General features: G+C 46.0%; 1 protein-coding gene across 1 annotated transcript in view; it reads right to left on the reverse strand.

Annotated features, from left to right (window-relative positions):
• The window catches only part of kcnh6a (potassium voltage-gated channel, subfamily H (eag-related), member 6a), a 357,081-nt gene that overhangs the window by 3,032 nt on the left and 337,824 nt on the right, over positions 1-16,225 (reverse strand). Inside the window, exons 13-14 of the mRNA XM_038779154.1 lie at positions 11,402-11,585; positions 8,373-8,574 (exon numbers count right to left, since the gene is read on the reverse strand). Coding sequence (XP_038635082.1) covers positions 8,373-8,574; positions 11,402-11,585 — 386 coding nt within the window. The remainder of the gene's footprint in view (positions 1-8,372; positions 8,575-11,401; positions 11,586-16,225) is intronic.

Genomic DNA, 16,225 nt, shown 5'->3' on the forward strand with positions numbered 1-16,225 from the left:
AAAGTCTTGCCTCACAAATTTGATCGAATTCTTTGAGGAAGTGACAAGAAGGGTTGATGAAGGTAGTGCAGTGGATGTGGTGTACGTGGATTTTAGCAAGGCATTTTACAAAGTACCACATGACAGATTGGTCAAGAAAGTGGAAGCTCATTGGATACCGGCAATGTAGCATATGGGATAAAAAGTTGACTTAAAAACAGGAAACAAAGGATAATGGTCGATGGTTGCCCTGGCAATTGGAAAATTGTTTCAAGTGGAGTTCCACAGGGCTTGATGTTGAAACTCTTACTGTTTGTGTTCGACTTGGACGTGAACTTGGAGCTTGATGGGGAAATTTGCACATGACACAAAGATTGGCCTTGTGGTTCACAGTGTAGAGGAAGCCACAATCTTCAAAATAATAGATGGATTAGTGGAGGTGGGCGGTAAAGTGACAGATGGAATTTAACGCGGAGAAGTGTGAGGTCATGCATTTAGGGAGGGTCAGTTATAGAAAGTACAGAATAAATATGAATACTAAGAGGGGAGATGAAGTAAAAGTTCTTGGCGTACAGGGACACAGATCCCTAAAGGCAGCAGTTCATGTAGACAAGATTGTAAGGAAAGCACATGGAATGTCTCCTTCATTGGCAGAGCTATAGAATATAAAAGTAAGGATATAATGTTGAAATTGTATAAAACACTGGTGAGGCCACAACTGGAGTATTGTGTGCAGCTCTGGTTGTCACAATACAGGAAAGATGTTACTGCTCTGGTGAGAGTGCAGAGGAGGTTTCCAAGAATGTTGCCAAGGTTAGAAAATGTAGCTACGAGGAGAGATTGGATACGTTGGGGTTATTTTCCTTGGACCAAAGAAGGCTGAGGGGTGACTTAATTGAGATGTACAAAAGTATGAGGGGAAGGGATAGGGTGGACAGGATAAAATGGTTTCCCTTGGTGGAGAACAGAACCAGGGGACACAGATTCAAGATAAGTGGCAGAAGGTGTAGAGGGGTCATGAGGAAAAAACGTTTTGCTCAGAGACTAGTGGAAGTCTGGAATTCGCTGCCTGTATTGGTGGAGGAGGCAGAGACACTAAACTCTTTTAAAAGGTACCTGGATCTGCCCCCTTAAGCGCTCTAAGCTACAGGGCTATGGGTAGGGTGCAGGAAGGTGGGATTAGAAAGAGCACCTGGATGTCCTGGGGCTGGCATGGACAAGATGTCCTATAACTTTTCTATGATTCTAACTTCGATAAATTGCTCTCGGTCTCTTTGTCTAATTAATATAGATTTGTAAATGGGTGAGGCCCCAGAATTGACCCTTCTGACACTCCATTATACAGCCTGCCACCTTGCGAGTACCCATCACTTTCTGTTTCCTGACCATACAGCAATACTTTGTCCATGAGGTTTTATCTGGTTTAGCTCAGTGGGCTAGGCAGCTGGATTGGATTGTGATGTAGAACAAGGCCAGAAGTCCGAGTTCAATTCCTGTACCAGCTTACCCGAACAGGTGTCGGAATGTGGCAACTAGGGGCGTTTCATAGTAACTTCATACTTGTGACAATAAAAGATTATTATTATTAACGTTTTGCGTGGCACCTTTTCAAAAATCGTTCAGAAATCAAAATACGTTACCTCATGTTCCCCTTATCTACCTGACTAGTTCCATCCTCAAAGATTGCAAAATTTGTCAAACTACGATCTTCTAAATGCCTCATTAAGACTTCCTTGATCAAAGATTCCAGCAATTTTGATGACTATCAGGTTAATTGGGCTGTTTTCTCTGTGCCTCGTTTTTTTGAATAGCAGTGTTACATTTGTTAAATTTGCTGAAACCATTTCAAAATCTAAGGAATTTTGGAAAAACCATAACCATGCATGCACTATCTCTGCTACTACCTCTTTTAGAACCCTAGAATGTAGATGCTGGGATTTTCCAGATTCTAGCTCATTACATTTCTCCAACACTTTCTCTGTTGACATCAATTAGAATAGAAAGTATCCTATCTGGCTGCATCACAGCCTGGTATGGCAACTGATCAGCTCAAGACCACAAGAAAACTTCAGAGAGTCGTGAACACAGCCCAGTCCATCACACAAAACCTGCCTCCCATCCATTTAAAAAATAAGTCAATAAATGGTTGCCACCTCCGGGCGAACCCCCTGTACAGATCCCCTCAAGGCGAACTTTATTTTTTCCATACCCAGGAAACTTGACATGACCGCAAGCCACAAACTCAGTGTTCGGGGGCTTTGAGTCCCTCCACGCCAATAGTATTCGTCGCCGGTCTATCAGGGAAGCAAAGGCCAAAACATCGGCCTCTTTCTCACCCTGGACTCCCGGGTCTTCCGAAACCCCAAAAATTGCCACCCCTGGACCCATTGGCACCCTTATTTTTAGCACCGCAAATCCCTCCCAGTACCCCCTAAGCTTAGGGCATGTCCAAAACATGTGAACGTGGTTCGCTGGTCCTCCCGCGCACCTAGCGCATTTGTCCTCTATTCCAAAGAATTTGCTCATCCGAGCCACCGTCATGTGGGCCCGGTGAACGACCTTAAATTAAATCAGCCCGAGCCTGGCACATGTCGCGGTCGAAGTTACCCTACTCAGGGCCTCTGCCCACAGCCCGTCCTCCATTTCCCCGCCTAGCTCCTCCTCCCATTTAAGTTTCAGTTCCATCCGTCTGGGACCCTTCCTCCCTCTTAAGCACCTTATAAATATCAGAGACTCTACCCTCCCCTTCTTCCCCCCTAGAGACTATTCTGTCTGGATCCCCATTGGCGGGAGGCGTGGGAAAGATGGGACCTGTCTACGAACAAAGTCCCGCAACTGTAGGTACCTAAAATAATTTCCCCTTACCAGCCCAAATTTCTCCTCCAAGCTCCTCAAACTTGCAAAGCTCCCTTCCAGGAACATATCGCCCACCCTTCCCACCCCCACCTGCTGCCATGCTCGAAACCCCCCATCCATACTCCCCCATCCATAATCCAAACCATCGGTTTGATGGTTGTCGCAGATTGGCGCCCAAACTGAAGCCCCCGTCCTGCCTCCCACTCCATTGACTCTATCTACATCTCCTTGGGAAAGTGGGCAGCATAATCAAGACCCCTCCCACCTGGCTTACTCACTCTTCCAACTTCTTCCATCGGGCAGGAGATACAAAAGTCTGAGAACACGCACGGACAGATTCAAAAAAAGCTTCTTCCTGCTGTTGCCAGACTCCTAAACGACCCTCTTATGGACTAACCTGATTAATACCACACTCCTGTACGCTTCACTCGATCCGATGCCGGTGTCTATATATTTACATTGTGTACCTTTTGTTTCCATATTATGTATTTTCTTTTATTTTCATGTACTAATGATCTGTTTGAGCTGCTCACAGATAACTAATTGGGTACTCTAAATTTATAAAAAAGGTTTACTATTATTCTTTGTAACTTTATGAGCTTCTTTTAATCTAATGTTACCCTTAAGTAGGTACTGAATGTTACCCTTCGAGTGAAGGCAAGCATCCAGCAGAGGGCAGCAGAGCAGAGCTTCTGATTGGCTGTTCCGGGGAGATTTGCATACGTGCAGTACGGTCAGCGTAAGTTGAAGGTGGTTTGTGAAGGGGCTGTTCTCGAGTGACAGCTTTACCCGAAACACTACTTATATAGTGTCTCCCACCCATCCTCCTCCTCTAACAAAAAAAAGTTCTGTCCGTCGGATTGCTAAACTAACAAGTTTTTTTTTAGTTTTTAGTTTTCAGTAGTTGGGAAGTTAGTTCAGTGGGAATGGAGGCTAGGGCAGTTGAATGTTCCTCCTGCAGAATGTGGGAGGAAAGGGTCACCTCGAGTGTCCCTGCTGACTACATCTGCGGGAAGTGCACCCAACTCCTGCTCCTCGAAAACCGCGTTAGGATGAACTTCGGATCATTCGGGAGGCGGAGGGGGTTATTGAGAGGAGTTATAGGGAGGTAGTCACACCTCAGGTAAAAGAAGAAGGTAGATGGGTTACCGTCAGGGGAGGGAGAGGGAACCGGCAGGCAGTGCAGGGATCCCCTGTGGTCGTTCCCCTCTATAACAAGTATACCGTTTTGGATACTGTTGCGGGGGACGACTTACCAGGGGTAAGCAATGGGGCACAGGTCTCTGGCACAGAGTCTGACCCTGTTGCTCAGAAGGGAAGGGAGAAGAGGAACAGAGCACTTGTCATTGGGGACTCCATAGTTAGAGGAACAGACAGGAGGTTCTGTGGGAACGAAAGAGACTCACGGTTGGTGTGTTGCCTCCCAGGTGCCAGGGTTCGTGATGTCTCTGATCGTGTTTTTGGGATCCTTCAGGGGGAGGGGGAGCAGCCCCAAGTCGTGGTCCACATAGGTACCAACGACATAGGTAGGAAGAGCGATGGGGATTTGAGACAGAAATTCAGGTGGAGCTAGGGTGGAAGCTGAGAAGCTAGACAAACAGAGTTGTTATCTCTGGGTTGTTACCGTGCCACGTGCTAGCGAAGTGAGAAATTAGGAGAGAAGGAGGTTGAACACGTGGCTACAGGGATGGTGCAGGAGGGAGGGTTTGGTTTCCTGGATAATTGGGGCTCATTCTGGGGTAGGTGGGACCTCTACAAACAGGATGGTCCTCACCTGAACCAGAGGGGTAACCAATATCCTGGGGGGGGAGATTTGCTAGTGCTCTTCGGGGGAGTTAAACTAATTCAGCAGGGGGTAGGGAACCTAATTGTAGTCAGTGTACAGGATATTGGTGTAGTGAGGTCAGGGATAGGGTTAAAAAGTTCGAAAGAGGGCACCGGCAAGCAAGACGCTGGTTTGAAGTGTTTGTCTACTTCAACGCCAGGAGCATCCGGAATAAGGTGGGGAGCTTGCAGCAGGGTTGGTACCTGGGATCATTGTTAATCAAGGAAAGTATACGGCGGTAGAAAGGACGTTTGAGGACTCATCTACTGAGGTAGTATGGGCCAAGGTTAGGAACAGGAGAGGAGAGGTCACCCTGTTGGGAGTTGTCTATAGACCTCCGAATAGTTCCAGAGATGTAGAGGAAAGGATTGAAAAGACGATTCTCAACAGGAGCGAGGGTAACAGGGTAGTTGTTATGGGGGACTTTAACTTTCCAAATATTGACTGGAAATACTATAGTTCGAGTACTATAGATGGGTCAGTTTTTGTGCAGTGTGTGCAGGAGGGTTTTCTGACACAGTATGTAGACAGGCCAACAAGGAGCGAGGCCACATTGGATTTGGTACTGGGTAATGAACCCGGCCAGGTGTTAGATTTAGATGTAGGTGAGCACTTTGGTGATAGTGATCACAATTCGGTTATGTTTACTTTAGCAGGGCAGCATGGTGGCACAGTGGTTAGCATTGCCGCCTACGGCGCTGAGGACCCAGGTGTGAATCCCGGCCCTGGGTCACTGTCTGTGTGGAGTTTGCACATTCTCCCCATGTTTGCGTGGGTTTCACCCCCACAACCCAAAAGATGTTCAGGATAGGTGGATTGGCCATGCTAAATTGCCCCTTAATTGGAAAAAATAATTGGGTTCTCTAAATTTATTTTTAAAAATGTTTACTTTAGCAATGGGCAGGGATAGGTATATACCGCAAGGCAAGAATTATAGCTGGGGGAAAGGCAATTATGATGCTATTCGGCAAGATTTAGGATGTATAGGATGGGGAAGGAAACTGCAGGGGATGGGTACAATCGAAATGTGGAGCTTTTTCAAGGAACAGCTACTGCATGTCCTTGATAAGTATGTACCTGTCAGGCAGGGAGGAAGTTGTCGAGTAAGGGAATCGTGGTTTACTAAGGAAGTTGAAGCACTTGTCAAGAGGAAGAAGAAGGCTTATGTTAGGATGAGACATGAAGGCTCAGTTAGGGCACTTGAGAGTTACAAGTTAGCCAGGAAGGACCTAAAGGGAGAGTTAAGAAGAGCGAGGAGAGGACACGAAAAGTCGTTGGCGGATAGGATCAAGGAAAATCCTAAGGCTTTCTATAGGTATATCAGGAACAAAAGAATGACTAGAGTAAGATTAGGGCCAATCAAGGATAGTAGTGGAAAGTTGTGTGTGGAATCAGAGGAGATAGGGGAAGCGTTAAATGGATATTTTTTATCAGTGTTTACACTGGAGAAAGACAATGTTGTCGAGGAGAATACTCAGGTTCAGTCGACCAGGCTAGATTGAATTGAGGTTCACAAGGAGGAGGTGTTAGCAATTTTGGAAAGTGTAAAAATAGATAAGTCCCCTGGGCCAGATGGGATTTATCCTAGGATTCTCTGGGAAGCCAGTAAGGAGATTTTAGAGCCTTTGTCCTTGATCTTTATGTCGTCTTTGTCGACAGGAATAGTGCCGGAAGACTGGAGGATAGCAAATGTTGTCCCCTTGTTCAAGAAGGGGAGTAGAGACAACCCTGGTAATTATAGACCTGTGAGCTTTACTTTGGTTGTGGGTAAAATGTTGGAAAAGGTTATAAGAGATAGGGTTTATAATCATCTTGAAAAGAACAAGTTGATTAGCGATAGTCAACACGGTTTTGTGAAGGGTAGGTCATGCCTCACAAACCTTATTGAGTTTTTTGAGAAGGTGACCAAACATGTGGATGAGGGTAAAGCAGTTGATGTGGTGTATATGGATTTCAGTAAGGCGTTTGATAAGGTTCCCCACGGTAGGCTATTTCAGAAAATAAGGAAGTATGGGATTGAAGGTGATTTAGCGGTTTGGATCAGTAATTGGCTAGCTGAAAGAAGACAGAGGGTGGTGGTTGATGGCAAATGTTCATCCTGGAGTTCAGTTACTAGTGGTGTACTGCAAGGATCTGTTTTGGGGCCACTGCTGTTTGTCATTTTTATAAATGACCTGGAAGAGGGTGCAGAAGGATGGGTTAGTAAATTTGCAGATGACACGAAGGTCGGTGGAGTTGTGGATAGTGCGGAAGGATGTTATAGGATACAGAGGGACATAGATAAGCTGCAGAGCTGGGCTGAAATGAAATCGCTTATTGTCACGAGTAGGCTTCAATGAAGTTACTGTGAAAAGCCCCTAGTCGCCACATTCCGGCGCCTGTCCGGGGAGGCTGGTACGGGAATCGAACCGTGCTGCTGGCCTGCTTGGTCTGCTTTAAAAGCCAGCGATTTAGGTCGGTGAGCCAAACCAGCCCCTGAGAGGTGGCAGATGGAGTTTAATGTGGAAAAGTGTGAGGTGGTTCACTTTGGAAGGAGTAACAGGAATGCAGAGTACTGGGCTAATGGCAAGATTCTTGGTAGTGTTGATGAACAGAGAGATCTCGGCATCCAGGTACATAAATCCCTGAAAGTTGCCACCCAGGTTAATAGGGCTGTTAAGAAGGCATATGGTGTGCTAGCCTTTATCAGTAGGGGGATTGAGTTTCGGAGCCACAGCTCATGCTGCAGCTGTACATAACTCTGGTGCAGCCGCTCCTGGAGTACTGCGTGCAGTTCTGGTCACCACATTATAGGAAGGATGTGGAAGCTTTGGAAAGGGTTCAGAGGAGACTTACTAGGATGTTGCCTGGTATGGAGGGAAGGTCTTACGAGGAAAGGCTCAGGGACTTGAGGTTGTTTTCGTTAGAGAGGAGAAGGCTGAGAGGTGACTTAATAGAGACATATAAGATAGTCAGAGGGTTAGATAGGGTGTACAGTGAGAGTCTCTTTCCTTGGATGGTGATGACCAACACGAGGGGACATAGCTTTAAATTGAGGGGTCGTAGATATAGGACAGATGTCAGAGGCAGTTTCTTTACTCAGAGAGTAGTAGGGGTGTGGAACGCCATGCCTGCAACAGTAGTAGACTCACCAACTTTAAGGGCATTTAAGTGGTCACTGGATAGACATATGGATGAAAATGGAATAGTGTAGGTCAGATAAGCTTCAGATGGTTTCACAGGTCGGCGCAATATCGAGGGCCGAAGGGCCCGTACTGCGCTGTTATGTTCTATGTTTAACTTCCCTTGTAAACCAGAGATGGAAATCTCCCGGAATTGATCCAGAGTTAGTGACAGTAGCAATTAAAAAAAATAAATTTAGAGTTCCCAATTATTTTTTTTTCCAATTGAGGGGCAATTTAGCATAGCCAATCTACCTAACCTGCACATCTTTGGTTTGGGGCCGAGACCTACGCAGGCACGGGGGGAATGTGCAAACCCCGCACAGACAGTGACCCGCGGCCAGGATCGAACCCGGGTCCTCAGCGCTGTAAGCAGCAGTGCTAACACCTGCACCACTGTGATGCCCTGTGACACTAGCAATTGGTGGTACACGCTGATTGGTCGTTGCTAACAGACAAGCATGTGGTTACTAATGTCCAATCAGCTAACAGGAAGTGGAGCTCCAATGGCAGACAGATTAATTCCGTTCAATGAGACAGATGAGACTTACCTCCAGAGGAGACACTGCAAGTGGAGTCACAGGTTGAGCCGACGGTGATGCTTTCAGTTCTGTTGAGAGTGGGGAATACATATCAATCGGGTGGGATGCTGGTGAGACAGCACTGTAGGCTGGCGGAACGGAAACTGGAACTGCCTGTCTCTGCAGGAGCTGCAGGATGATGTTGATATCGGCTGTCATCCTGGTTTCCAGTCTATGGGAAAATTGGAGAGATGCTGTTATCTGCGGTTTTCCAACCTCAGGGCCAGCACAGGGAGATCCTTAAACAATGTCTGCCTTGCTGTCTGTTGGCCGGGATTTTCCAATTCTGTCTGCCATGGGACTGGGTAATCCTAAAAACATCGATCTTCTGGTGAATGCCAAGTTGCTGAAAGGCCAGGGCATGTAGTATGGGAGAGCAGCTCAGGGTCATAAACTGCCCAGGTCTTCGGGATAATATCTTACCTGGGGTCTTGCAGGCAACATATGTGGGACGTTTCTATTTGTCATTCTGGACTAGGTTTAAACCAGGATGGTTATGCCCAACTGTTTCTCCCCTGTTCTGTTCTCCCATCCTGATTTGGATGAGGTACCTTACGCAGTTCCATTGGTCCCCATCCCCACCTCTCAATCCCAAGGACTAATCCCTCAAATCCCTGCTACTTTCCCAGTCCCTTACTGATCCCACTGATCCCTGACTCCATGTCGAAGCCCCCTGCCCAACTCCATGTCAATCCCACTGCTCCCTGACCCCATGTCAATCCCACTGCCCCTGACCCCATTTCGATCTCAACTCTCCACCACCACCTGTTGATCCCACTGTCCCTTGATCCCATGTTGATCATATTGTCCCCTGACCCTATATCAGTCCCACTGTCCCCTGACCCCCATGTCAATCCCATTGCCCTCTGACCCCTATGTCAATACCACCGCCCTCTGACCCCATGTTGATCCCACTGTCTCCTGAACCCATTGTAGATCTCACTGCCCCCTGACGCCATGTTAATTCCACTGCCTCCCGACCCCATGTCACTCCAACTGCCCCCTGACCCCATGTCGATCCAACTGCCGCCTGATCCCATTTCAGTCTCACTGCCCTCTGACCTCATTTCAGTCTCACTGCCCTCTGACCCCATTTCAGTCTCACTGCCCTCAGACCCCATGTCAGTCTCACTGCCCTCTGACCCCATGTCAGTCTCACTGCCCTCTGACCCCATGTTAGTATCACTGGCCCCCATGCCCAATGGAGGCCTTGTAATGAGCTCATTGGGATCAGGTGCGATTTGAATTTTGAGCAGATGCAGTTGCATAATGAGGAGGGAGAAAAATGAAAGCAAGTTCAGCAGGGAGGAGGCTGAACCTCTAATAGAGATCCTGGTTAAATATTAAATCTTGCACATGTTTCCCACGCAGTGTGATCCACACTCCTGAAATGAAACATCGATGAACATGGTCACCTCCACTCAAAAGAATGATAGTCCCCCCACCCCACCCAGCCTTGTCTCGGTGGATGTCAGGTTTTTGCATTTCCTTTTGGTTTTCCTGACTGCAGACTGTGAGCAAAAAGCGAATGTGATGGAGGTGATGCTATCCCAGCATTCACAGCAGGAGTGAATGCTCCCTATTAAAACTACATGATCTTTCGTTCTATCTATTTATACCTGAGTGCCGTCTTACTTCTTCATTAGAAAAGGCTTTGCCTGGCAGCAATTGACTGGTTGCTAGGGTTACGGTTCCAATGAGTCAGTGCTCAGGTTATACTTTCATTAATGTATTTCTAAGGTCATGGTTCCATTAACAGAGCTCAGTTAACAGCAGGCGCTTGGTTAGATTCAATTATTTTCCTCGTCCATATTGACATTGCTCTCTCTTCTGGCTTCAAATACTGAAAATACCTGGATGATATGATAATCGTGGGGCCTAGGCCGGAGGTTGTGGTCAGTGAGGGTCAGGAAATGCTTGACGTTCTCAATGAACGGTGTCATGATTCAGCATGTGGGAAAATTGGAGCGATGCTGTTAGGTGGGGCTTCCCAATCTTAGAGCCAGGACAATGAATCCTAATACATATTATACCACGTGAGCGGACAGCAGTAGACATAAGCACATGCCCCTGACATGTTCATCCTAGCTGAGGTGAACGCCGTGAAAATCCTGCCTGTACATGTTCAAGCTGACTTGAAATTAGAGTTGCCAACCCTCCAGGATTGGCTTGGAGCCTGCATGAATTGAAGATCAATCTCTCGGGCTCTGTTGTGTGCAATCCCTGAAAAAATCCACCGAGCCATATTTTTTGTAATTTTCCATGAGCATTTCTCTGTACCAGCTTGAAGGCTGTTTGGCTGACAGGAAAGCATCGGCCAATTAGGCAAAGGGTCTTTCTGCTTTCCAATTGATGCAAGAAGGCCATACGTCACAGGAATGGATGTGTTGGTCGACTAATGATGGGAGCAAGTCATGTGATTAAACGTCTAGGAATATATTTAATTACAGTTGGCGACCTTCCATGAAGTAGGAAGACCAAGTGGACAGGATGCTAAATAAACAAACAAATGCTCATTCTCATATCCCGCATCCCTTTCGGATTCCCTCTGCATGACCTGTTTGTTTTTTATTCATTCATGGGTGTGGGCATCGCTGGCTGGGCCAGCATTTATTCTCCATCCCCAATTGCCCTTGAACTGATTTCAGAGGGCATTTAAGAATCAACCACATTGCTGTGGGATCTGGAGTCACATGTAGGCCAGACCAGGTAAGGATGGCAGATCTCCTTCCCTAAAGGACATTAGTTAACCAGATGGGTTTTTACCACAATAGACAATGGTTTCATGGCCTTCGTTAGACTTTATTTTGTTGTTTATCCATCTAATCCATGCCAAAGGTATGGCACCATTAATGTGATAGAACTGGTACAGATTGTACAATGTGATGTAAATGTAGTTATCACCACAGTCCCTACACACATAAGTGATTCTGACCGTGAGAGATTCACTGTGCTCACTGAGCTGGTGATTGTCCTGGATAACGATTTGAGGCTCTCACCTGTTAAGCTGTGCATGGAGCATCTCCAACCTGGATTCCACCTTTATCCCAGCCCTGTCCTCCATGCTGGATGCTCTCTCCAGGTTCGCATGAGCTGACACTGAACGCCCATGTAACTCTGAGAACTGGCTGCCCTTTCTCTCACCCCAGAAGCTGAACACGTTTGATACACTTGTGAAAGTACCTGATGGGAGAAAGAGGCACAGGTTCGAACTGTTCAACAAGCTGCAGAGAAACCTCATACGATATACTGACAGAATTCCATGAGGAAAATGGATTAATACACAGGCATCAAAAGGCAGAGCAGCAACGATCTGACTGAATGGTCCTCCTGCTCTTGTATTGAGAGATGAAGAGGATTTGAATGGCTTCCTCCTCAACCTCAATCATCAAACTCCAGGGGTTAATGGTCTCCTTTTGTTTTGATATGAACAGCTAAAGGGGCTGACTGGCCTACTGTGTTCCCCAGACCAAAAATCAGGAACAGAGCCATTCTCTGTTGCTTAGAGTTTATCCTCAGTACATTTATGGTTCACTTTCCTTAATTAAGGAAAGCCAGTACCGATTTGTTTTGGGCAAATCATGTTTAACTAACTTTGTGGTGAATGTAGGAAGTTTTTATATTGTTATGTGTCTGTTGTAGTCGTGGTATTAAAATAACTTAGGTTAAGAGCTTAGGTTCCAGTCTACTGGGGCCACAATTGGGGGTTAACAGCTAAGCAGGCTGTGGTGCCGCTCTGGGAGGGGTTGGATTTGTTTTTAGTTTAGTTTTACAGCCCTACCCTGTGTCTGCTGTTTTTAGTTTCATTTTTGGAGTTGTGCTCTGGGCTCTGAGGAAGGAGGTGTGTTTCTCAGATTGACGTCTGAAAGCTTCTCTCCCAGGGACTGTGTGAATAACTCTGTGAAATACTGAGTGTTAACTTTACTAATAAGTGGCATTTGAGCTGTGTGTGTGGATTTTGCTGAATTGGAAGTTTAGAGGTAGATGGGAAAGTTAAGCTCAAAGACCTTTATTTATTTATTTTTACAACTGTTTAATTGTTAATTTAAAAGCTATTTTACCCTTTGATGTTAATGGGGTAAATGTACTAATTCATTTATTTTAAGATAAAAGATCTCTAGTTGCCAGTGGAATTACTCCTGGAGAAAAGTATCCTTTCCTAATAGTTTACAAATTGAATAATTGTTGGGGTCTCGTCCGGTTTCCTAAAATAAACTGGGGTCTGGTCCAGGTACCGTAACAAAAATTGGGGGCTCGTCCGGGATTAAAAAGTATAATTCCCTGATTGGTTTGGGATTATTGAATTTAAAAACAGTGAGTGTGAGCAACTGGTGCTTTATTTTGGGTATTGAATTCTGTCAGTTTAAATAGGGAGTGACTGGAAAAATGGCTAAGAATTTCCAGTGTATGGAAGAGGTCACTTGGAATGGTTTACAAAAGATGGTTAAAACAAAGCTTTTGAATTTGGTGAACAAGCTGCAATTGACTTTACCTGGAGAGGCAAGGAAGATGGAGATAATTACAATGATAGCTCAGAATTTAAATTTGCCAGAGACATAGGGCGGGATTCTCTAATCCCGCAGCAGAATGACCATGCCGTCGTAAACGGCGTTGCGTTTTACGATGGCGTGAACGGACCGCTGCCAGGACTAATTCTGGGCCCTACAGGGGGCCAGCACGTGCTGGAGCGGTTTGTGCTGCTCCAGCTGCCGATCCCGGCGCGAACTGTGTGCTGCGGGATCCACGCATGCGCAGTGCTGCCGGCGCCAACGTGCGCATGTGCAATGGTCTCCTTCAACGTGCCGGCCATGACGCAACATGGCGCAGGGCTACGGGGGCCGACGCATAGGAAAGGAGGCCTCCAGCTAGAGAGACTGGCCCGCCAATCGGTGGGCCCCGATTACGGGCCAGGCCACATTGGAGGCCCCTCCCACGGGCCGCCACCCGACCCTTCAATGCCGAGTTCCTGCCGGCTCAGAGTAAGTTAGAATGGCGCCGGTGGGACTTGTTTTGTTTTTCACGACCGCTCGGCCCATGCGGGCCAGAGAATCGCGGGGGGTCCGCCTAGAGCGGCCCGCGACTGGTGCCGTGCCATCCACGCCGGCGCCAATGGCGCCGACTCACCGCTCTGCAGAGAATCGCGTGCGAGCGTCGGGGCAGCATGGCCCAGTTGCGGGGATTCTCCGGCCCGTCCCAGGGCTGGGAGAATCCTGCCCATAGTCTGCAGCATTTGAATTGGCTCAACTTCAATAACAAATGATACAGCTTGAATTAGAAGAAAGAGAGAGAAAGGCAAGGGCAGAAGCAAAAGAAAGAGAGAGGGAGAGCCGATGGCAAGAGAAAGAGTAAAGAAAGAGAATTTGAACTTCACAAAATGAAGGAGAAGGAGTTGGAAAGGAAAAGAGAATATCAACTTAAAAAGTTGGAGTTAAAGGCAGAAGTTGAGGAAAGTCTAGACGAAGGACAAACACTTCCTGGTCAAAGGCCTAGTGGAGATATATTTAAGTATATTCAAACACTGCCGAGGTTTGATGAGAAAGATGTGGAAGCCTTTTTAAAAATCTCATTTGAGAAAGTGGCTAAGCAATGAATTGGCCAAAGACCATTGTTGGTTCAAACAAAGTGGGTTGGTAGAGCTAATGAAGTGTTCACATCACAATCAGAGGAGCTATCAAGAGATTATGATGAGGTGAGAAAATCCATTTTAAATACATATGAACTAGTGCCAGAAGTTTAGAAATCTAAGAACAAGTTAAGATGCAGATGGAATTTGAAAGAATCAAACAAAACAATTTGATAGGTTGATAAGAACATTAAAAATAGACCAATATTCACATCCCGCAGTAGTCAGAACTCATGTGAAAGAGCAAAGGATTAAAATTGCTAAACTGCCAGCACAGATGGCTGATGATGAGGGTGGCACGGTAGCATTTGTGGTTAGCACAATTGCTTCACAGCTCCAGGGTCCTAGGTTCGATTCCCGGCTTGGGTCACTGTCTGTGCGGAGTCTGCATGTTTTCCCCGTGTCTGCGTGGGTTTCCTCCGGGCGCTCCGGTTTTCTCCCAGTCCAAAGATGTGCAGGTTAGGTGGATTGGCCATGATAAATTGCCCTTAGTGTCCAAAAAGGGTGTTATGGGGATAGGGTGGAGGAGTGGACTTAGGTAGGGTGCCCTTTCCAAGGGCCAGTGCAGACTCGATGGGCCGAATGGCCTCCTTCTGCACTGTAAATTCTATGATTCTATTCTTTTGCATTAGTTTATTAGTTTGGTTTTCAACATCGATTTCAATCTGTGAAGGATAGGAACTGGGGAAATGAGAAAACCACAGGTGGTCAAGGCAAAGGAGATTTAGTTGGAGAAATTAAATTAAGGAGAGTTTTTATCAGGTTAAAAAGGAAACCTATGATAGTGGAAGAGAGATAAGAAAACTTACATGTTTTCATCATAATAAAGTTGGACACACAAAGTCAGAGTGTTGGCTGCTTAAGAAAAGTACTGGGAAGGTAGACATATTAAAATAGGATAAGGTGGCAAAATAAACCACTGTCTCAGTGGAAGAAGTGCAGCAGTGTACGGCCAGTTCAGAGGTTGGTGGATAAGCAGGTGCAAGATGTCTATAAAGATTTTGTTTGTGAGGGTAAGGTTTACTCATGTGTACAAGATAGAGTAGGTAAGGAGGTTAACATCTTAAGGTATACATGATCAAGTCAATCTCTAATAGGGGAGATAAGGAGATATGTAGTTTGGAAAGAGTATTGCCAGAAAGGTGATAATATGTGGAATTGGTGGTGGAAGGAATACTGTGCCACTATGTAAGGTGAGGTTAGAGAGTCCGGTGAAAAGTGATGAAGTGTGGTAGGAGTAATAGAAAAACTACCTTTTTCTGAGGAACAGGTGGGAGTGATGCCCACTCTGGTTGAAAAGCCAGTGGAAAGTGAAACAACTGAGGTGTTGCAAGAAGCATACTCTGGGGTGTTTCCAGATAATGTGGTAACAAGATCACAGAGTCACAGGTTGAGACAAGAGGAGCTGAAATCAAGGAGTAAAAATGCGGAGGCTGAGGTTCAGTTAGCAGAAACAATCTTTGACCAAATGGTCGATGAAGAACAAGAGCAGAAGAGGGAGGATGATTTAGTTAGTTATTGTAACTCAGGGACAAGTGATAAATGCAGATGATTCTGAATTTCACATTCCTCAAATTATGTTGGAGAATGAGGAAGCAACACGCAATTTGAGTAAATTACTGAGATACCTTCCGGAGGAAAATCAAAGTGCCCTGAAACAGCCACACAGGGATGTATGTGGGAGGAAACTAGGAAGTACAAAAGTAATTATACGTGATGTAGATGTAATAATAATAATAATCACTTATTGTCACAAGTAGGCTTCAATGAAGTTAGAGTGAAAAGCCCCTAGTTGCCACATTCCGGTGCCTGTTTGGGGAGGCCGGTACAGGAATTGAACCCGCGCTGCTGGCGTTGTTCTGCATTACAAGCGAGCTGTGCTAAACCAGCCCCTATGTAGGAAATTCTATTCCAATTAAGCAGCATCCACATAGGCTCAATCCACCAAAGTTGGCACAGATTCAAAAGGAGACAAAGTATGCTTAATAATGATATCATTGAAGTGACTTGCAGCGATTGGAGCTCACCTATTGTGATGGTACCAAAACCAGATGTAACGCAAAAAAAATCTACGCAGTTACGAAGTCAGATTCGTATCCTATTCCTCGATTGGAAGACTATATTGAAAAGGTGGGACAAGCAAATTTTATTACCAAACTTGACTTACTTAAAGGGCGAAGAAAGCTTCGGCTTTTGTAAC

Source organism: Scyliorhinus canicula, chromosome 19 (assembly GCF_902713615.1).
Source record: "Scyliorhinus canicula chromosome 19, sScyCan1.1, whole genome shotgun sequence".
NCBI classification, from domain to species: Eukaryota; Metazoa; Chordata; class Chondrichthyes; order Carcharhiniformes; family Scyliorhinidae; genus Scyliorhinus; species Scyliorhinus canicula.